The sequence below is a fragment of the Diceros bicornis genome, chromosome 27, assembly GCF_020826845.1.
Source record: "Diceros bicornis minor isolate mBicDic1 chromosome 27, mDicBic1.mat.cur, whole genome shotgun sequence".
In the NCBI taxonomy this organism is placed as follows: domain Eukaryota; kingdom Metazoa; phylum Chordata; class Mammalia; order Perissodactyla; family Rhinocerotidae; genus Diceros; species Diceros bicornis.
In genome coordinates this window covers 45,904,258-45,926,683 of record NC_080766.1, presented here as the reverse complement: position 1 = coordinate 45,926,683, position 22,426 = coordinate 45,904,258, and the positions used below count along the sequence as shown (strand labels likewise).

General features: G+C 47.3%; 1 protein-coding gene across 14 annotated transcripts in view; it reads right to left on the bottom strand.

Annotated features, from left to right (window-relative positions):
• The window catches only part of DIP2A (disco interacting protein 2 homolog A), a 126,481-nt gene that overhangs the window by 35,365 nt on the left and 68,690 nt on the right, over positions 1–22,426 (bottom strand). For 12 of the 14 annotated variants that reach the window (XM_058523340.1, XM_058523341.1, XM_058523342.1 and 9 more), the window contains 13 exons: positions 18,614–18,705; positions 14,412–14,522; positions 13,008–13,131; positions 12,514–12,623; positions 11,942–12,044; positions 10,321–10,385; positions 9,980–10,073; positions 8,628–8,747; positions 6,490–6,604; positions 4,778–4,917; positions 1,558–1,694; positions 951–1,031; positions 309–436 (listed from right to left, as the gene is read on the bottom strand). In XM_058523340.1, coding sequence (XP_058379323.1) covers positions 309–436; positions 951–1,031; positions 1,558–1,694; positions 4,778–4,917; positions 6,490–6,604; positions 8,628–8,747; positions 9,980–10,073; positions 10,321–10,385; positions 11,942–12,044; positions 12,514–12,623; positions 13,008–13,131; positions 14,412–14,522; positions 18,614–18,705 — 1,420 coding nt within the window. Of the gene's footprint in view, positions 1–304; positions 437–950; positions 1,032–1,557; positions 1,695–4,777; positions 4,918–6,489; positions 6,605–8,627; positions 8,748–9,979; positions 10,074–10,320; positions 10,386–11,941; positions 12,045–12,513; positions 12,624–13,007; positions 13,132–14,411; positions 14,523–18,613; positions 18,706–22,426 lie in introns of those variants that run through there. The other 2 variants (XM_058523350.1, XM_058523344.1) reach the window with 2 other exon arrangements.

Genomic DNA, 22,426 nt, shown 5'->3' with positions numbered 1-22,426 from the left:
CTTGGGCTTTGGGGAGAAAAAAGAAAAAGAGGAAGACTGGCAACAGATGTTAGCTCAGGGCCAATCTTCCTCAAAAAAAAAAAAAAAAGAACCGCATGAGCTCTGTGGACAGAGAGGACACCGACCCTGGCATCCTTGCTGCAAGCACCATCCTTGTCTTTGCGAAGTTTTCTGATGAACAGGAAATTTTGGGTTTTGTGTATTCAAATCCCTGGGCTTCCCGCTTCCCTTCTACTGCAGACAGACTTCTCCAACTTCAAGTAGAGAAGGGATCTAAAGCCACAGCACAGGGACCTGCAGCGCATCACCTGCCTCTGTAGACAAACTTCATGGGCTCCACGGCCAGCGCAGTGGCCACGATGTCGTCCGCATTGTGTCTGCGAACTCCGACCACCATCAGCCCGTCCAGCTTGCCCACAACGAAGACCAGGTTATCCTGCAGGCAAGGACACTGGTTGGGACTCAGGACACGGCAGCAGGCCCTGTGGGTCAGGCCCTGCGGGTCAGGCCCTGCTACAAGGAGCTGATAGCACATGGAAGCCAAGTAACTCAGACACAGGGGCAACACACCCCACGCTCATGGTGACAGGCAAAACCGGGGCAGGGGGCAAGCGTGGGATGAAGGGGTCCTACAGCCTGGTGGTCTGGGGTGGGGGCGAGGGGCCATCCAGGGAGGGAGTCAACACGAAAACAGTCAGAGGTGGGGATACACTGTAGGTGAAGTTTGTAAAGGACTGTGAATGCTACTGGGCTGTGGGCAGGGTTCCCAAACTCAGCACCAGTGACGTTCTGGGCTGACAGGACTCTGTCGTGGGTGCGGTCCTGTGCATTGTGGGACGTGGTGCAGCATCTCTGGCCTCTAGATACCCACCCACTGGACGCCAGCAGCATCTCCTCCCCCGAGTTGAGACCCGTCTGGAAGCCCAGGTCCCGGCAGTGGGCATACTCACAGGCCCAATGAAGCCCAGCAACCCTGTCCTGGTGAAAGGCCTATCAGAGGCAGGCACTCCTCCTGCAGTAACCGGGACAGTCTGCACAAAGCGGAGAGGGAACCGGTCAGACTGTGGTCCACAGATTACCAACCAACCAGCCAAGAGCACCCAGTAGGCAGGCAGGAGAGCCCAGCATGCGCACAGCCTGCCGGCCAGAGTGTGCTTCCTCAGATGGGGCTGTCACCGGTGCTTCCCTGGAGGGGAAGAGGCTGCCCCAGGGCCAGAGTGTCTGCCGGCTGACAAGTCCCTCCTCGGGCTCCCGCTCCCAGCACGGCCTCCACAGGCCTGTGCTTCTCCTTCTAGCTCCTTATCTCCGTGTTTCCAGCGCCTGGCCCAGAGGAGTGGGCGCTCACTGGACTCTTCTGACAACCCAACAATGCCAGCATGCAGAGTGCTGGCTTCCCTGGGCCCATCTCGACGCCTGTCAGGGCTGCCGACCCGGCAGCACAGGCGCCCAGAGGGCAGCCTGCCCAAGGGCTTTGCTCTCCAGGCACGCTTTGCCCACTGCCACTCCACCGATGCTTGTGGAACTTACTTTCAACTAAAGGTCAGGAAAAGTACAAACCTCAAAGACATTCTTTGTGATTCCAAGCAGTCCATAGTATGCTGTACCAGTTGCGCTGGAATTCACACATATTTCTCCAACTTCATCAGTTTTACAAAGATAAGGAGTACCTTCTACCTTCACAACACATACATTAGCTAAAAAGAGAAAAAACCCTCAAAATCATAAAGTATACATTTAAATGGATCATTCCCAAAGATCTACTTGCTGCTGTATTTGTAATATATGAACAAACAAAACATTATATATACAGTATGTTCTTCTAATGAGTTTTCTGACATGTATAACATACACTCCCTCTAGTTGAAGTCTTTATATATATATTTTTGTGTGTGAGGAAGATCAGCCCTGAGCTAACATCTGTTGCTAATCCTCCTCTTTTTGCTGAGGAAGACTGGCCCTGGGCTAACATCCGTGCCCATCTTCCTCCACTTTATATGGGACGCCACCACAGCATGGCCTGACAAGCGGTGCATCCGTCCACGCCTGGGATCCGAACCTGTGAACCCTGGGCTGCCGAAGCGCAGCATGCAAACTTAACCGCTATGCCACTGGGCCGGCCCCTGAAGTCTTTATCTTTTATGTATGGCATATAACCAATGTGAGGTGATGAAAAGGTCCCATGCACCCTCATGTAAGAAGCCAAGACTGACAGGGTCTTCACTCAGACACGCAGACTCTGTATTCACTCTTCTTGCATCGCCCTCCTGCACCCGTGTGAGATGCTGGCTGACCTGGCTGCTGGTGGTCACCATCCCTGACACTCCTGCCTGCTGCCTGCCCCCTGGCATTGGGGACCTTGCCTGTCTTGTCAATGAAGCTCTAGGCCACCCAGCCCTGCCACAGAGCAGGCACCCAGAAATAGCCTCCAACAAGAGAGCAAAACACACACCACAATGTGCAGCAGTCAATTAAATGAAACTCGGTCACTCAGTGATGAATTAAATAACCTGCAGTCACCTAGGCATTGTCCTTTCACCTCTTCTTGAGTTTTTTCTAATATATTCTCAGCTCCAAAGACAGTAAGCAAGGAGAGCAGAAAGGAGGGGCAATCAGTCGTTTATTTCTGTTTGCTCACAAATCAGATCAAAGACGCCGCAGAGAGAACGCTGGAAGTGCTCAGCTGAAGCGAAGTGTGGGGCGCACGTGCACCTCACTGTGCAGGCAGCCCTCAGCTCACAGCCAGCTACTCTCACATCCACGCACACACCATGATGACAGGGACCCTAACTTAAGGCACAGAAGGCCACAAATCCACTTCGTATTGGGGTACACACAAAGCCCGTGGGGCTAACACAGTGGGAGGCTGTACATGTGCTGAAGACAAGACATCATCAGCCTTCAACAAGTTGATCAGTTCTGCAACAATCCCGGCTGACAGATGCCCACCTAGGGGAGCACTGTGCACACACACACGTGGGGGGGCTCTGTGCACACACCTAGGGGAGCACTGTGTGCACACACACACACACCTAGGGAGCACCGTGCGCACAGGGGCCTGGGGGAGCACTGTGCACACACCAAGGGGAGCACTGTACACACATGGTCCTAGGGGAGCTCTGTACACACACGGACCGAGGGGAGCACTGTGTACACACAGGCCTAGGGGGGCACTGTGCACACACGGGCCTAGGGGAGCACTGTGCACACACACGCCTAGGGGGGCACTGTGCACACACCGGCCTACGAGAGCTCTGTGCACACGCGCATAAGGGAGCACTGTGCACACACGGGCCTGGGGAGCACTCTGCACACACGGGCCTAGGGCGGCACTGTGCACGCACGGGCCTAGGGGGGCACTGTGCACACACACCTAGGGGAACTCTGTGCATACACACCTAGGGGAACACTGTGCACACACACACAGTCCACCCTCATCCACATATTACTAATAAAAGAAAATAAGCACTACTATGCAAGTCTCTTATACTTTCATTCAAAAAAATCACGTATTTTTTTTTTTGCCAATCTCTTGAAGAATTACTTGTGCTTGCCTCATAACAACTAAAACAAATAAGACTACTGCTCCTTGCTCTTTGTAAAATGTTTTATCCTCATGTTCAAACATACTACAGGACCAATGATTCCATATTTTTGAAAGAATTATAGGAAGGAAAAAATACAATTCATATCAATAAAATTGTGCAAACTAGAAATAAAATTTGAATTTCCAGTCTTGTTCCAGGAGTCCCAACTTCTGGCACAGAGGCACAGGGTCGGGCAGCCCCTGCCCGCAGGCTCTCCCTCTGGAACGCCTGAGTGGCTCACGTCCTGTCAACAGGGCCGCCTGTGGGAGGCAGCACTGCGGACACAAGGGTCGCCCGCAGGCCCTGTGACCTCAAATGCAGTCCTGCAAGCAGTAGGAATGGGGTGACTAACTGAGAGACGGAAACTTGCCTCTGGAAGACACCAGGGTGGGTCAAGACAGTTATACATGAACCCCAGAAGGGCTGGTGTGGTGAGGAGGGGAGCTGGAGCAGCTGCAGGGTTGAGACAAAGAGGGGTGACCTCAGAGCAGCATAAACAGAGCGTTCCCCCACTCACAGCTGTCACCGAGGGCCTCCTGGGCAGGCTCTATTCTTACTTTTCCTCTGTGGAACCCTGCCACAGCGTCACCCCGTGTGGACGTGCCCACAGGAGAGCTGCAGGGAGGCTGCTCTGTCAACTTCTTCCCGCTGCCCTGCCCTGGGCAGCAGGAAAGCTCCCACCGACTCATGTGACATTCAGGCCCACCAGGCCCCATGTGCAGGATGGCTCACATGGGCCTTTCTGGAACCCACGGGGATTTCTGGGACCTTTAAAGTCATGCTCCTAAGATAACACACACTAGTTACGACTCCCTGAGATAATCTAATTACCAAGTTATTTATAGCCATCATAGGCGCTGTGGAGTCGATGCCTCAACATGTGTGAAGTATGAAGACCGAGCCTGGCATAAGGAGGGCACTCCAGAATGTGAGTGTTGTCACCATCTTCCCCAACACTGGAGAACCAGAAGTCAGGTTCACAGCCATAAACGCTCCCTTGGATTTTAGCTCAGCTTTAAACTTAACACAAAGGTAGGCAAAAAACTGAAAAAATATGGCACAAATTAAATCCCAATTTCCATGGAAAAAAAGAAATCTTTTACTTGTGTGCTTCCCGAGCACTCCTACAAAGCCTGGAGTGGTTACGACTCTGTCATCGGTCACAGGACCTGACACACTCCTGCATCCCTCACCTCCAGGCATCACCTGACCAACATCCTGAACAGTAAGGACGGACAGCTTTTCTTCAGTATCAACTCTGATCACACCATAACTGAGACCATTCATGGACAGCACAGCTTTTCTTGGAGGAGGTCCTCCCAGGTCAGGTGGCCTAGAAAACAAAACCAGATTAACTGACAAGGGGAAAGAGTCCGTGGGAGATGGGACCCACGCCCCACCGTGCCTGCAGTGCAGTGCTGCACCAAGCCCCGTCTCTGCATCACAGACTGTGAGGACACCGGCTGCAGAACTGTGTGTGGCAGACTGCATTCCTAAAGCCACCTCGACGACGTCTCCATCCCATGCACTCCTCTGCGGTGGGACCTTGACACTCCTTCCATCGGAAGGTGGGGCCTGTGTCCCCTCCCTTCATCTGGTGGCCTGCGACAACAGTGGAAGTGATGCTGGTTATCTTGGGACACCAACCTGCAGCCCTGGGCAGCCAGGTAAGCAGATAACATGCTGGGAGGAACTCCAAGAGACCAGAGGAAGAGGCCCTGAGCCGGCACACAGGAAGAAATATCTGGAAGCCCCCTGATCCCGCTCCAGTCCAGAGACCATCTGCCTGCAAGCCAGAAGTGCCCAGCGGAGACCTTCCCAAACTCCTGACCGCAGGAAGCACAAGAAATAATAACATGCCTGTTTCTGCTTTAAGCCGCCCAGTGTGGGAATGATTTGTTACACAGCAGTAGTGACTAGAACACTGAGAAACGAAGGTCAGCATCTTTTCCAGTGAGAAGAAATTATACTGTTGAGCAAAAGGAGTCACCATGGAACAAAGGAATGAAGAATATTTTATGGTTTGTAAAGGATAAAGGTGTGATTTTTAATGATAAGTCATTATTGAAATGTTAGGATGACTTAATCCTTGCCCATATGAAAGCACATACTATCTATGAATATACGAACACACTACAAGTTCACAACTGAGACTGATTTTCTAACAAGTGAGTGGAGTAGAAAATTAACACAGAAGACTCTCAACGGGAAGCCCATTGCCCTCTGCCCCAGGATGCTGCTGGGGGCGGCTATGGACACGAGCCCTAGGGCAGGCGAGAGCGGATTCGGGCAGGAACAGCGAACCAAGGGGCACACCTGCGGTGGCCTGGGGAGCGACGTGGGTGTGGAAGAAGCACAGGAAGAACATGAGCCTGTCGTCTCTGAGGCCTCCCAGCCTCGCCCTCTAAGTTGCAGTAGATGAGCACAAAGAGAAGGCAGCCACAAGAGCGGGGTGCAGGGGGCTTCTCCAGGAAGACAACGGTCCCGCAGGTACGGACCCCAGTCTATGGCTGACGGGCACTGTGGAGGCTGCTCACCCAACCCCAGAACAGGGCGGAGCACCGGGGCTGACAAGTTTACTGTGGCTAAGAGCAAGCCGGCAAGGCCTTCCTGACGTGAGAGGCAGCACTTGGGGAAAACAAGCCCACATACTGCAAGAATCCAGACATTATGGCCCAGGGAGCCCATATCCAACTCCCACCACGAATCCAGGCTGAGGCGGGTCGTGCAGCCAACACAGGGGGCCGCCCTGTCACCATGCAAACACTGGGAAACTGGCACAGGATCGGGCATTGCTTCATGATTTCCACTGCTTAGAAACAAATTAACCAAAGTTGGTGCCACAGGTAATAGCTGTATGAGTAAGAATTAAGTGTTTACAAGACATAGCAAGTCCTTAAGTTACCTGCGGATGGCAACCGTCAGCGCCTCAGGAGAACTGGCACAAGGACAGATGACCTCTGGCCTCAGACCTCTGGACTGGAAGACGTTGAGGAACGCATCACAGGAGGATATGGACCCTGTGTGCAACAGAGTGGGATACAAGAGGTAACTGGAAGGCCAGCGGGGTCAGCCCTCAACTGCCAACGTGCTGGGCACATGGCTCCGGGAGGACGCCGCAGTGATAAGCCTGGAGGCCGCACATGCTGACCCTCCCTCCATTTCACATTTAAACCGTCATGATGTAAGATCCTGTCACAATACAAGGAGGTAGAAGTCTTATGGGGAGGCAGTGGGCTGTTTCCATGAAAAACATGATGCATTTTCAAATCACCAGCAAGGAAGAGTCAGAAATTTCCCACTGAAAGCCTTTTTTTTTTTTTTTGAGGAAGACTGGTCCTGGGCTAACATCTGTGTCTATCTTCCTCTACTTTACGTGGGATGCCGCCACAGCATGGCTTGATAGGCGGTGCATTGGTCGGGGCCCGGTATCTGAACCCGCGAACCCCGGGCCGCCGAAGCAGAGCGCACAAACTTAACCACTATGCCACCGGGCCGGCCCCCCGAAAGCCTATTTTTAACCCCGATGCTGTTTCTGAGGTCTAACTCATGGCCAGCCCTGCCCGGCCCATCACATGCAGCCTCGTCCCCTCTCCTCGCAGGTCTGCCAAGTGGGAGGTGACCGAGGAGCGTTTATGGAGCTGAACCTTCCACGTCACAAGGCCCCAGGAACACGTGAGCGCCTCGCTCCTAGAAGTGTCACGGAGCTGCAGTCTGCCAAGTGACCTCGCCACGCCTCCCCCTGCAGGGGTGGCCTATACTGTCTGCCCCCAGGCTGCCCCTGCTTCTCCCCCAGCATCACCCTGGCCACAGTCTGAGGTGTCACAGATGTGAAAACTCAGCTCCCAGGAGGCTGGGTGCTGCCTGCTTGGGGCTGCAACTGTCGGGACCCCAGGGCTGTAGTACAAACTTCCAGCCCTCTGCCACAGTGAGGCCCGAGGAAAGGAAGGGACCTGTTCTCAGGTGCCCTTGCGTCCAGACTCGTGCTAGCATCGGGTGACAGCAGAGGACAAACAAGATAATCCAGATGGGTCAGTGCTACAGAGAACCCATGGGCCCTCAGAGGGGCAGGGATCTGAGGTCTGTGGGGGGCCAGCCTGGGGAGGGGCTCCCTGGTGGGAAAGCCCAGTGGCTGAGAGGGTGAAGGCCCTGCAGGGGAGCATCCTGCACTGACTGGGCTACTTGAACAGGTTCAGACAGGAGTGATGGAGCAGGGCTGAGGGCGTGGGTGGAGACGCAGATGTGAGCAGTACTGCAGTGCTTCGGATGCAGGACGTAGAGGCCCAGTGGGCTCAAGTGTGGATGAAGGGAATGAGAGGCTTTGGTGTGCTGGAAAGTGGGGTGCTCTCCCGAGCGACGGAGTACCCAGGAGCACAGGGGACACTGGACAGTGTCCAGTGGGATTACATCAAAGGCCAGCCTCTGGTCCAGGGCAGTTTCAATGCAAAACAGCAAAACACAGCTGTTAAACCAATGAGAAAACTCCCACCTACCTGGGCAATAGCTTTATGCTGCATGGAAACCCCCAACAAAAGTCAACCAAGGCTGCCCAGAGGACACCTGTGGCAGCCCTGGACAGCCCCCAATAAGCAGCTATGCTCAGACCCCCGCACAGAGCCCAGGGTGCACAGCAGCACACCAGGGGAGCTCTGGCCGGGAGGACGAGGGGGACCAGGCATACAGAGAGGTTAAGCAAACGCAGTGGGGGCACAAGGTCAAAGGGCGCAAAGCTCAGAGGAGGCTCCCAGTCTGTATCTACATTCTGGTCATTTCTTAAGAAAGATGACTCATTCAGGCATGTACCTTCTGTCAACTGTGTTAAAATGGCTTTTCAATTGAGTGCCCTAATAAACATGCGCGAGATACACCAATGAGTCACCAACAAGAGGTTATATGTTATAAAACACTACAGGACATTTATATTTGCACAACACTGCAGTGCTGTCTCTCAACATGCTCTAGTTCAGCCTCATCCCTCCGGCGAGTTCAGGTCTGCAGGAGGGGATGCTGCGAGGGCCAACCCTTGATCCTGGGCTTACTCACACGGGTTAGCGCCGTCGGCCACGATCAGCATGCGCAGCGAGCTGAGGCTGACATCCCTCTGACCTCGCTGAGCTAGGAGAGACCAGTGCATGTCTCGGGACTTCACCAGCGCGGCACGGGCTGCAGAGGAGGGGACACAGACGCGCCCTGCGTCATGGGAAGTTAGCACCCTTGCGTCTTACAGACACACAGGCAGTGCTTCACCCCACACACAGGTGCGCATGCAAGAGCAAAGACACACAGATGGACACTGTAGGCCACACGTTCTCTGCAGCCACGTCTCACAGGCAGTTTAACCCACCCTAATCCGTTTCACTTCAACATCAACTCTGAGGTCCGATTTAGATACAGTGAACTCAGATCTGCCTTCAACTTTAATTTTCTCTCAGAAGCTCTATCTTGTTCTTTCCGTATCTGCCTCTTCCGTCTCATGCTGTCCCACCCTGAGCTGCTAACTCACATAGCCGTGTGGCCGAGTTGGAGGTGTACTGGAAGCCTCGGGACATGTGGGGGTGTGCTGGGAGGATCCCACGATGTAAACAGACTGACTTGGCCCTCAGTCCTGGCTGTGCCCTGACTAGTGGGCAGCACCCGTCAAATCCTCCCACTAGGCTTCAGTTTTCCTCCGTAGGATAGGATAAACAGAGACAGCTACCACCTTGAGCACATCCCACATCCGCATTCAGTAAGTGGCACTATGGTCAGCATAGGTAGACAAGTAAACATGGTACCCAGAACGAGTTAGTGCAAAGACAGACCCCAGGCCCAGCCTCAGGGGTCAGTGAAGGTGCCCTTGAGCTCCACCAGAGCAGAGCCAGAGGGAAGTCCAGACTGATCAGGTGTGGCCCTGCTTGGGAAGCACTAACTGCCTGAAGGTGGGGGGCAGGGTGGGGCAAGGCCCCATGGGCAGCCCCATTGCTGTGTCTAGACTTCTTCATTTGAATAAACAATTTTGCTACTGGTGGCTTGAAAAGCCCTAACTTCAAATTAAAACCATCTCAGATACCAAGAATTAGAAGCACTGATGTGATTGTAAAGGAAATTTCAAGAGAATAAAATTAGAAGCCTATGGTCCTTGCAGAAAAGAGCTGTCACTGAGCAGTCCTCCACAAGGGGCCACCCAGGCCTTGCCCACACCCAGGCCTTGCACACGCAGGTCAGGCCACACGACAGCCTGCAGCCAGCGCCCACGAGTCCAGACCTCGCCACGGCACATGCTGGTCGTCAGGGCTCTTCAGCCCACATCTGCAGTTCTGCATGTTGACTTTATCTTTTTCTTAATCACCAAAGATTAATTCAAAGAGACTTCTTTAATGAAGGATGAATCCAGTGATGATGCTACTTGCTGTTACCTTTATAGGAACACACTTTCTGAATCCAGGAGAGGGGATTCACCTTCATCAGCGCATATGGGATGCTGATCACGTGCATCCTGTTCATGACGCTCTGTGAAGGAAACAAGGGTACTCAGGGAGCGGGCCTTACACGGGGTCCAGACCACAGAGTACTACACCCCGCCAAAACGGGAAAGATAACATCAGTGCTCCTCCAACAGTGACATTTCAGTTCAGATATACCATTCAAGTCAATCAGCAGTTAAGGATTAATTACATCACCTAAAAAACAGGGTTTGATATGAAACATTAGAAATCCCTCATTCCAACCATTAGATCACTTAGCATACGACACTCACTGTTAACACGCCATGCCAAAGACCAGCATCCCTTTTGAAATCCAGCACGTTTGTTAATGTTTCAGCTGAAAGCGGATAAAGACGGTTAAACCGCTGAGTGACACTCTTCACAAGTCACATGCATTTTTAGAGAAACTCTGAGTACATCATCGACATATAAGAGTTTTAGGAAACATATATAGGATTTCCAAATACCATGCACCAATTAATCAATAATCTTTGTTATCTATTCAAATTACCAGAAAAACATAAACGTAGAAGGCCATACAATTTTGGATTAAAACAGAACCGTGCTGATCACTAATCTGAAAACATAAGGAACAGCATGTACTCAGGAGCCTGTATGAGCCTACACACGTCTCAGCCAGAGATGAGGACTGTGGTGGATACTCTTCTTTCTCAACTTTACATCCAGATTCCCCATTTCCCACACCCAAGCCTGTCATCCTACACCTTCGGGAAACGTCACTTCCCTTCAGAAAGCTGCCCCTTTTCTCCTCCAAAGGGTGTTACTGATGCGTCTTAGAGAACGGGAGTTGATGGGAGTCCTGGGGCTCCCAGCACGGCCCTGTGCTCAAAGCTCCTGGCCACATCCTCGCAGGGCCTGGCTCCAGGCCAGGCAGAAGCCACCGGGCAGAGGACAGAGCCTGGGACTGTGAACAAATCTGGTCCCCCACCAAAGGCCACAGCAACCCCTAGGTGCACGCACAGCAGAAACACCCAATGGGGATTAAGGAGAAGTCTGGTCTGTCTGCCAAGAAATGCTGCTGCATTCTGAATAAGAATACCGCGCACATGCTCCTTTGTTAGCTAAAGAGCCCAAATTACAGGTGATCCATGTAGGGTTAGCACTAGACCTGAAGAGAAAGAAAACCACAGGACTTGACATGATAGATCTAATTTTTTAAAAATTATTCAGGCCCTTGAACATATCTAAAATCCTTTTCCAAACCTCCACTGATACCTTCAGCTGTGCCCTCAAGCCACCTCTTGCTTTTAAACACCCATATTTTAGATATTTAAACATATCATTCAATTTACTTTCTAGTTTTGTTCAATTCCAGTATTGTAATGGTAAGAAAACTACCATTTAGCATGTATCTGTTTTTATAATTTTTTAAATAATAGTTTCCTAAGTTAAATACTTGATATTTAACAGTAAGTGAGGGGCTACCAAATGTTACCAAGAGATAGGCTATGACCACAAAGATTGCATTTGTATATCTGCATGCACAGCAGCTTAAGACAAAAATCACAGTCATAGGAAAGTGTGTCACAGTAAGACAATTTTCCCCTTTTTTTAAATGTAAAATGCACCACCCCACAGCTGCATCACAGACTGAACCAGCCCACTGGGCATAGACGACTTGGTAGAATATGGATTTCACACTCCATATAATCAACATGCACATGAATTTATCACAAAGAACCCTGAAAGGGGCTGCCCGGGCGACCTAACACCCACATGTCAGCAGGGGCACAGAGAGCCCCAGCCCCTCGCACGACCTGGACTAAAGCCTGGACGAAAGGGAGGCCCCAGGCAGGGCTGGATCTGACACATACGGTGACAGTTTCCAGGTGCCTTGTGCACAGCTGGAAGAGCCACCCCACACACCCTTACCTTCCGAGTAGCCGCACGCCTGGGTCAGAGCCCGGCATTGCGCCAGCAGGGACGCGTGGGACACCGTGACCCCCACTGTGCTGCCTTCTTTGCTGGTTTTATACTGAAAGATTTCAAGAAAAAGTCTATTATGTGATGTTTCTGGAGGCCACAGCACACAGAATGGAAGCTGACGGCATTTTAGAAAGCAGAAGCTGTCAGTCATCTCTCCTTCACCAACCATCCCCTTAAACCAGGGCCCACTTTACGCCCTGACCCTTGAGGCCAAACCCTTGAAGTTGGGGCTCATCCTGGGGCAGGCACCTCAGTGCAACAGCGTGTGCAGGCTCCCTTATGACTATCCACACCCCCAGGGGAGCCAGTGAGGGGAGAATTAGGTAAGAGTGACACCTGAAAGGATCCCAGTAAGTTTCCATATGCCACTTTATATTTATAGGGTGAAGACAGAACATAAGGAGAAGTTTTAGCCTGTAATCTAAAAAGAAAAAAGAAAACAGCAGCTTACACTCTTATGAAAACCAAGACCTAAGCCCCTGGGTTTTAGCGTGCTCTGAGTTAGGAGTGGTCACTACCTCGATGTAGGCGGTCCCAGCCCCCACATCCTGGGCCAACGGGTGCCAGTCCTTGGGGGGCTTAGTCAGATGCTTCCCGTCAATCACCAGCCAGGCGAGGGGAGGCCAACCTGTGAGGGCGCAGACAGGGAACACAGGACAGGCAGGCGGTCAGAGGGCCTCTGCTCCCCACACTCAGGGCCTCACCGTCTCACATGCAGCACTAGCTGCTGAGCGCCTGAGGAGCAGAGCCTCAGTCTCATTTGATTTCTATTAACTTATATCGAATCTAACAGGTGCCTCTGGCCAGTGGCTACCGTGCTGGACAGTACAGGTCTAGACTCCGAACCAGGTGAGAAGCAAGATTCACCAAGGCCTCAAACAAAGACTTCACTTTTGCTGAAGACCCTTCAGCCTCCATAAACAAAGTTCACTTGCTAGAAAGGTGCGCCCAGAGGGCCCAGGTTAATGAAGAACACAGAGCCATGCTGACTCCCCTCGCCCTTGGGGCCCACCTTTGAAAGTCGCCACCTCTCCGGTCTGTGCTTTGGGCAGGCCTTTCTGACAAGCGTCTGTGGTCAGGGCCAGGGTGACGCCACAGCTGCCCAGCAGAAACCCAACCTGCTGGCTGCCAGCATCCTGCGGAGAAGAGAGCGAGGCAGGAGTGAGGCCTCCAGGGCGCCGCCACACGGACCCTTTATTGCATAGGCCCATGCACCAAAAGTAGAGCTCTTTTTTTCACCTCTCATAAAATTTCTAGAACAATTCAACTCTATAAAAGTATATACTATATTTTCACAAAAATAAAATATAATTGCTTTTAAATTTAAAAGATATATTTTTGCAGTGAAATATAAAGTTCTGGATAATGGGCTAATTTCTCAAAGTTTTTTCTTGCAAATGACATTTAGCAGCATTTTAATAAACTCCAAAAATAACGGCAGTGAAATTTCCACTTGATTTGTGTTCGAAATTTACAGATTAATCTGGGGAGGCCCGACCGTTAACAATATTAATTATTTCCACACAGAAATGCACATTTCCTTTTAGTCAAGACTTCTTATATACGTCCCTCAGTAAAGTTTTATCATTTTCTTCTTGTAAGTTTGACAAATCTCTAGTTTTTTCCTAAGAATCCCTGTACTTAAATACCTGTTCACTGTATGTTATCCTTTGAGATATACTGGTTTTATTTGCAAACTTTATTTTGGGATTCTTGAATATTTGTTGCTGACAGTGCTCATGTTAACAAATACCTGAACCCTGGGATACAATAGAAAACTCTTATTTTCTAAAATACATGCCTAGTCTACTCCTAAAATGGTATTTCTTTCAATAATCAGATTACTGATATGTATACCTAAAATGTAATAGCTCCTAGAACATCAGCAAGTCCCCAAATTAATCATTTGTCAGTAATAAAAACTGCCGGTAAGCAAACAGAAACACCAGAGGATTTCCATCTCATGTATCCAAAACTATCACTGAGAAGTGAGCTATAATACATCACTATAGCATTTATTTATCCCCAAGAAATGAAAATTATTATCAATAAACATATGGTTTTGAGAAAAAGTTTAACAAAATCTTATCAAATCCCAAATTCTATTCATTAGAGGAAAAAATGCTCATTGTTTCTGTTGGGAAATTCAAATAGGTGATATAACATCTCCATCTATAGCTGTTCTAAGTGCCCCTCTCATCAACAAGACACATAAAAAAGAGGATTTGTAGACAAAACTGCACCTAACATCTCTCTGAAGTCCTGGCCCGCCTGTGCTCCTCTCCTCTGTCAAACAGTCGCCTATCTGCCAGACTGCTCCTTAGAACAGAGGAGAGAGAAGACACCAGCAAACCGACGTGTCAACTTCAGAATGCACCTCAGGGAACCTGAGCCCCACTTGGACCCAGCGGGCTACCTTTCTTGTTAATGGCACCTCTATGGGGACAGGAACCAGCTCTGCCAGGAGACACCCATAAAACGCAACCATGAACATCACAGGGTCACTATTTGGAAACACCAGCGCCACCTACAACAGTACAGAGAAAAATCATGAGATCTACTTGTGAATGATTCAGTCATCTCAACTTTTAGAATATCTACTAATTAGATGGAATTTAGACATTTTAGATTATCTTATAGTTTCTCAAATTTAGTTCAGGAAATGTAATTTGGGGGTTAATTCTTGTTCCCTAAATTTCCTCAACTACATAACTTTTAACAAATAGTTTTTAGGTTGAGGTCTTTACTCCACATGCAACAAAATAATTTTAAATTTCTGGGTTTAAAGGCAGTCCAGCACAGGTCTGGCAGTGGGATTGAGATCCTGCTCCCATCCACTCTGACCATCTGGGCAGCAGCAACGGGATGGGAAGTGAGGGACCATCACCCACCACCAATGAGCCCACAGGAAAAATACCTGTGCCAACACAAAAAGTGGACACGGAATCAAATCACATCTCAAGAATCTTCCAACAGAAAAAAGTCCTAGCACCAAAGGTTTAAGTGAACAGATCTGCACTCAAGACTTAACAGGGAAGGGTGGTGGGCACAGAACATCTCACGTAAGACCCCCACAGCTGCTCTGAGTCCTGAAGGTGGCCCACACCCTGTTCCCACCTGATCACCACGCTGCCACTGTTTAAATTATGTTGTATTTTATTTATCTTACATTTTTATTTTTATCAAAAATTTTTTTAAAACACAGAATTCAAAATGACAAAAAGGACTAACGAAAAACACCCCCATGCTCCACTCTTCTCCCCTCCCCAAGTCAACCACTTTTAAAATATTTTACATCTTCCTTTTGCTCGTTACTCTCACATTTTAAAATATTATGCTTATATTGTTATGTTTTATTTTTTGAAAATATTTGGGTACCAATTTTATTTCCTGTTATTGTAATGAGTATCTAGACCTCTGCATTCCTCTCCCTTTCTCTTCTCCCATCATCCCAATTTCCATTTCTTATAATATCTGGCTAAATTAAAAGCTACTCATGGAATAAGATTTTTGTAAGCCCCAAATATTGTAACAGGCATGCCTGAAACCATGAGTGACCGGTCAGAACAGCATGTGAGCAGACTGTTAACACAGGGCCCTTGAGAACACACAGCAATGGATAACTACTAATCCTCCAATTCATAAGACAAAATTTAAGCTATATCTTTATTTGTTCTGTACTTGAGGTCTGCAAATCAAGTTTCTAACAAGCTTGTTTGTCGAAAAGGAGAAAGCTCTCCTTCAAAAGTTGATGTTAATAGTGGTTGCCCCAGAACTGTGACCTATAGCCTTGAGACTAGATGTCTGGTACAGAAAATACGTTTTTAGAGAATTTGTTTAAGAGTTGCATTTTTTCATTTTCATAAAGCATACTACCACAGGAGGATGGTTTTGCCACCCATCTCTGATCATTAACTCATTCACCATAATCTTGTCAAACCTCTTATAATTAACCTAACTACATGAATTCTCTTGCAAGTCAAGAAAGTATCTGGAAGTCTTTGTCAATGCAAGAATTTTTTTAATAAAAATAAATTAGTGATTCTTAGATTCATTTTACAGCACAACACATCATAAAGTATCATTCTCGTACTGTTTACATTTGTACAGCCAAATACACATTTCTTCTCTTTCTGATGGTAATAGCTACCATTTTTACTTGCTTTGCTTTCTATGTATGCACTGGCCCATTTGTTCTAAAATGCTCCACCTGGGGCTGGTCCCATGGCTTAGTGGTTAAGTGTGCGCGCTCCGCTGCTGGCGGCCTGGGTTCGGATCCCGGGTGTGCACCAATGCACTGCTTGTCCGGCCATGCTGAGGCCGCGTCCTACATACAGCAACTAGCAGGATGTGCAACTACAACATAACAACTATCTACTGGAGCTTTGGGGAGAAAAAGGGCAAAAAACGAGGAGGATTGGCAATAGATGTTAGCTCAGGGCCGGTCTCCCTCAGCAAAAAGAGGAGGATTAGCATGGATGTTAGCTCAGGGCTGATCTTCCTCACAAAAAATAAAATAAAATAAAATACAAATAAAATAAAATGCTCCACCCGATGTGTCAAAGAATCATCAATAGTATTTTCCAAATAACCAACCAGTCAAGTAAACCCGTAAATTTCAACAGCTGCTGACCAGCCCCACACTCCCCCTGGGGCCTGTATCCTCTTAGTCCTGCTGGGCTCTAGCGGTCATCCTGGGACTGTGGCTCTTCTCTTTGGACCCCACTCACTTATTTGGCTAAAGCACATCCTCTGGGAACTTCCCAAGAAAAAGTGCTTGGGAGTCCAAGTTTTTTCTGAGTCCTACATGTCTGAAAATGATTACCCCACCCTCACATTTGCTGAATCACTAGGAACAGAACTGTGGGTTAAAATCATACTCCCTCTGCACTTTGATGCATCACTCTGGCCTCTTCCAGTATGACTCCTGACCAGTCCCAAAGCCACCATGACGGCTGACCCTTTGTAGACATGCCACGTCTCCCCAGGAGCTCGGAGGCTCTTGTCTACATCCCTGGTCTGAAGCAGCAACATCCCTGGTGATGTGCTCTGTGTGGGTCCACTGCCTTCCCTGCAGGTCCTTTCACTCTGAAACATGCTCTCCAGCTCTAAAATACTGTCTCGCCTCATTATTATCCTTTAATATTGTCTACTCTCTGTTCTCCTTTCTCTTCCTGGAACTCCTATTAGTCAGATGTTGGGCCTTTTTGATCAAGTCTAATTTTTGCACTATTTTTCCTTTCTACTTTCTATCTCTTGGGCTTCCCTAGTAGCATCTTTTTCTTGATTTATGGAGCAATATCTTCATCTTCAATCGCCAGGGATATTAATACTAATCTTTTTAAATGCATTTTCTGTATCTAGCTTTCTTCCAAGCTTGTTTGTTTCCTCTTTCCCCGCTCACCCCTCCCTCCCTCCCCCTCCATCCCTCTCTCCTCCTGCCTCCCTCTCCCCGCTCCTCTCTCTTCCCCTCCTTCCCTCTCCCTCTCCCTCCCTCCCACCCTCTCCTTCCTCTCTCTCTCCCCCTTCCTCCTTCCTTCTCTTTCCCCCTCCCTCTCCCCCTTTCCCTCCCCGCTCCTCCCTCCCTCTCTTTCCCCCTCCCTCCCCTCCATCCCCCCTCCTCCTCTCTCCCTCCCCCTCTCTTCCCTCTCTCTCTCCCTCTCTCCCCCTTTTCTATTCTTCTCTTTGCCTTTTGGTTGTTTTCCTTTACATTGAAGTTTCTCTCTTTAAATGTCCTTGGCTATTGGTTCATATTAGAGAGTGAGACACTCAAAGAGTTGCCTGAAACTCTGTGTCAGCTTGGCATCAACTTACCATTGTTGGGTGATCTGACCATAGGCAACCTTCTTCACTAGGGGATTTCACTGGTAAGTATGCTGATTTTAACCATATTCTCCTGTTTTCCATCCTGGACTTTCTGGTATGCCTGGGTTCCTCTAGTCTGGTTCAGCTTGCCTAGAGCAGCGCTGCCCAAGAGAACTTTCTACAATGATGGAAATGTTCTGCCTCCAAGCTATCAAACATGGCAGCTATTAGCCACAGGTGGCTACTGAGCCCCTGAAATGTGGCTCATGTGGCTGAGGAACTGAATTTTTAATTTTATTTAGTTTTGGTTAATTTAAATAGCTCCATGTGGCCACTGCCAACTATGCTGGGCAGTGTAGGATGAAGAACTAAGCCTCTGCCTCCTCCACATTCTATTTGGGCAGGTAGGGCAGAGGGGGTTGCCTGGCCACATGGATAGCAAAGGAGATGAATATAAAGTACAAAGAATTTCAAAGTAAGTTCAGCGTTCCCTCATAAAACTTAAGCTTTGGAAATTTAACATTTATTAATCTCTGATATTAATATATTTATTAACATCAACATATATGAAGTCAAAGAGAAAAAAAGAAGAATCAGTGGATGGGCAATGAGGGAGAATAAAAAGCGATCAACTTATCTATATCATCACAAACGTTTTCCAAATTTAATATTTTTTCCTATTTTTCATTGATTTTAAATCCCTTGTATTAATGCTCTAAGTCTAACCAACTGATAGAATACTGACTTGAATGAAACAGATTTTTAGGTCTCTGTTTTTGCTCACTCCAGTAAAGTTACGTTCTAGTTACTTACTCTGTCTCCAGGTTTAAGTAGTGGTTCATTCTTACTAGTCAGTTTATTAAGTAGAGTATAAGCCAGTTTTAAACTCCGACTCCAAAGTTTGCCTAAAATAAAATAAAAATACTAAGCAAAGTAAAATTTAAGAAACTAATAATTAACATTTTAATATAGCAATCATAATATCCTATAATGTACCATCACTCTATTACTAGAAGTTCAGGTAGTTTCCAAATGATAAACCATTTTGCACAATGCTGTAACGAACATCATAGTTTTCTCTTAAAAACAACTTATAGATTTATTTTTCTTAACACATAAATAAAACAGGATTTTATTATAGAAAATATAGAATATAGAAAAGCCAGCAGAAAAAAGTTAGCATTCTTTCTGTTATGTAGGTACATATGTATACACACACACACGCACACACACACATACATGTATGTGCGTAATTTTCAAGAAATAGGATCATACTTCACCCTGCTTTCTTCAATCAACATTGCATTGTAAATGCATTTCATGTCATTAAATATGTCTCAATTACATTGTAATTGTACATACATAATTGTACATACATAATTGCCACTCTTATAAGAGTGGCATACAATTCATTTAACTGTTAAAACAATTCATGGGGTGGGTCATATTTTCATCTCCACTTTTCACTCAAGATTAGACAGGGAGATGTTAAGTAACCTGCCCAGAGCCATCAACTGCTGGAGTGGTACATCTGGACCCCCAGGATTCAGCCCTTAGCCCTGTGAGGTCCTGCACACCACATTTCCCCTCCTGGCACACAGTCTCAATGTGCAGCGTCCAGCGCTGGTGAATGCTTAGCAAGGGAGAGCTTCACTGAGGAAGATGGGAGACAAAGGAAAAGTGAAGAAGACTGAAGGTGTTTGAGGAGGTAGACAGAGGCAGGGGTGATAATGGGGTAGGAATATAGAAAAACCTGAGTCCACTCTCAACACCCGAAGCAGCCCTAATGTTTACCCTATGCAGTGTACCACAGAAGTTGTAATTTAGCCCCTCTCAAATTCCTGTGGCACAACCACATGCAGTTTCAGCAGCCATGCCTTCCAAATAAATGCTCAAATTTCATTGTAAGTAACTCTCAACTCAGCTGCAACATTGTGAAATAAGTGAACTGTGGGACCTGAGATATAAATGAGAAAAAATATTCAACTCAAAACATTGTTGTCTTTGCCTATGTAAAAAGGTCAATTCAAAATGTTAATAATCATAATACATACAGATTCCCAAAGAGAATCCAGCTATATATAAAAAAGAATAATGCATCGTGACCAAGTTAGTTTTATCTCAAGAATGCAAAAAGGTTTAACAGAAAATCAACATAATTTGCCATATTAACAGAATAAAGGTGAAAAATAGTAAAACGCTTTAACAATCATTCAGGATTTTAAATGATTTTAAAAATCCCTCTTAATTCGGAATGAAAAGGAACTTTCTTAACGTGATAAAGCCCATCTTTAAAAATCCTATAGGAGATGTCATCACTAATAGTCAGATACTGAAAGCTTCTCTCTGAGAGCAGACGCAAGTCAAGGACATCTGCCTTTTTACTGAAAGTCTCAGCCAAAGCAATGCGGGGGGGGGGGGGGGGGGGGGAGGTAAAACAAATAAAAACTGTCACTATTTGCAGATAACATGACTATGTACATTACAAATCTTTTATAAGTGAAATTAGCAAAGCTGCCAGATAGAAAAACAATATACAAACACCATTTGATTTCTATATAACCAGCAAAAACAGTAAATAAAAAATTTTAACGATACTACTTACAGTAAGATTAAAATAAACATGCCAAATACCTAAGAATAAGTATTACAAAAATATGCAAAGTCTCCTCACAGAAAATTATACAATATTATTGAGATAAAGTGAAAAAGATATGAATGAATGGAGGGATATATTACGTCCATGTGCTGGAAGACTCAATAATAGAAAGGTATTAATTCTCAAACTGTTCAAAGCAATGATAATAAAAATCTCAACAGGTATGTTTGTGGTACCCAAGAAGCTGATTCTAAAACTGACTCTGAAATATACAGGACAAGACTAGCCAAGACACTTTTGAAGAAGGAAACAAGATGGCAAGACTTCCTCCACGGATGCCAAGACTTACTATAAAGCTACAGTAATTAAGAGAGTGTGATATTGGCATAAAGACAGAATAATCAATGGGATAAAACAAAGAACCCCAAAAAGACCCATCCATGTGTGGACAACTCCATTTATGGCCCAGGTGGCACTGCAGAAGAATGGTGGCACTGTGGGAACAAGAATGGCTCTCTCTCTTATAAAACTGACTGTGGGCCCCATCCCCACACATACACAAAAGCTCATTCCCGGTGGATGGTAGATCTAAATGTGGATGCCAAAATGACAGTGCTTTCCCAACATAATAGAATTGCTTCATGATCTCAGCCTAGGGAAAGAGTCCTTAGAGAGAACATGCAAAGCACAAGCCATAAAAGAAAAGAAGGTGAAGTTGGACGGAACTTCTGTTCACTAAGCTGCCATTCAGGAGTGAGCGGGCCAAGGCACAGAGGAGGAGACACTTGCAGCACGTGTCACTGACAAGGACTGGTATCCAGGACACATAAAAAATTCCCACAAACAGCCCTATATAAAAAAATGTGCAAAAGATTCAACAGTTCTTAGCAAAAGAGAAAACCCAAGTGATTGAAAAAACAGGAAAAGATCTCAACCTGCTTAGTCATCAGGAAAATGCAAATTAACTCCACAAAGAAATACTACCATATTCTCGCCAGACTGATTAAAATAAGCCTGACAATGTTAGGGAGCAGGTGGGACTCACACTGATGGGCTGGAAAATGTAAACTGGAAAAGTTTGGCATTATCTGATAAATGTGAAGATATGCATAATCCCAGACCTAGCACTTCCACTCCTAAGTATGAACCCTACAAAAATGCATGCTAATGTACCAGGTGGCACACACCGGAATGTTCTTAGCAGCACTGTATATAATAACCAAAACTGAAAATGACCTAAATGTCCATCAACAGTACAATGGATGCGTAAATTCTGATATATTCATTCCTCAACTGAAATGAATGAGCTACAACTATAGACAATAATATGGATGAATCTTAAAAGCATAACAGTAAGAGACTCTGCTTCCAAATAGGAGAGAGTACTGGTGGCAGACCAGCACTCCCACCTAAAATGATTTTAAAAACTGGATAAAACGCAGAAAACATCTGTGGGAGGCAGCAAAGATAACTAGAAGAGTTAAGACTCCAGGGGGAAACCCTGTGGAGGGGAGCTGTGCTCTGCAGTTGCTTTTACAAAAGCTGGGAGTCTTTAGGGTCCTGGCACCCACAGGAGACTGAGCATCTATCTCACCACCTCATGCCCATAGAGCGCTGCTGCTGGGGCACGGAGAAAGCAGTGATTTCAGCAGAGACTGGGAGCCTCGAGAGCACAGCCAGCTTCCTCCCAGGAAATCTGCTGAATCTTGGGTCTGTGTGTAGCAGGAGACTAAAAATCCACATGGAAAACCTCTGAAAAGCAAGGTGGAGTCCTTAAGTAGTCACATGAGATAAAAGCCATGGCTGGAGACCCCACCAGGAGGAAAGGGACACACAGAACATACCAGGCATACCAAAGTGCCGGTGGGGCCAGTGGGGGAGAAGATGGGGCCTGAACTGGCCTTGACTGGACTGCAGTGACCAGCTACTACACCACCTGCCTAGAGGAGGCAAGGGGGACTTCTCCTGAGGAAGTGACATCACCTGGAGCCTCTAGTACACAACAACCAACACTCAACCAGAAAAGT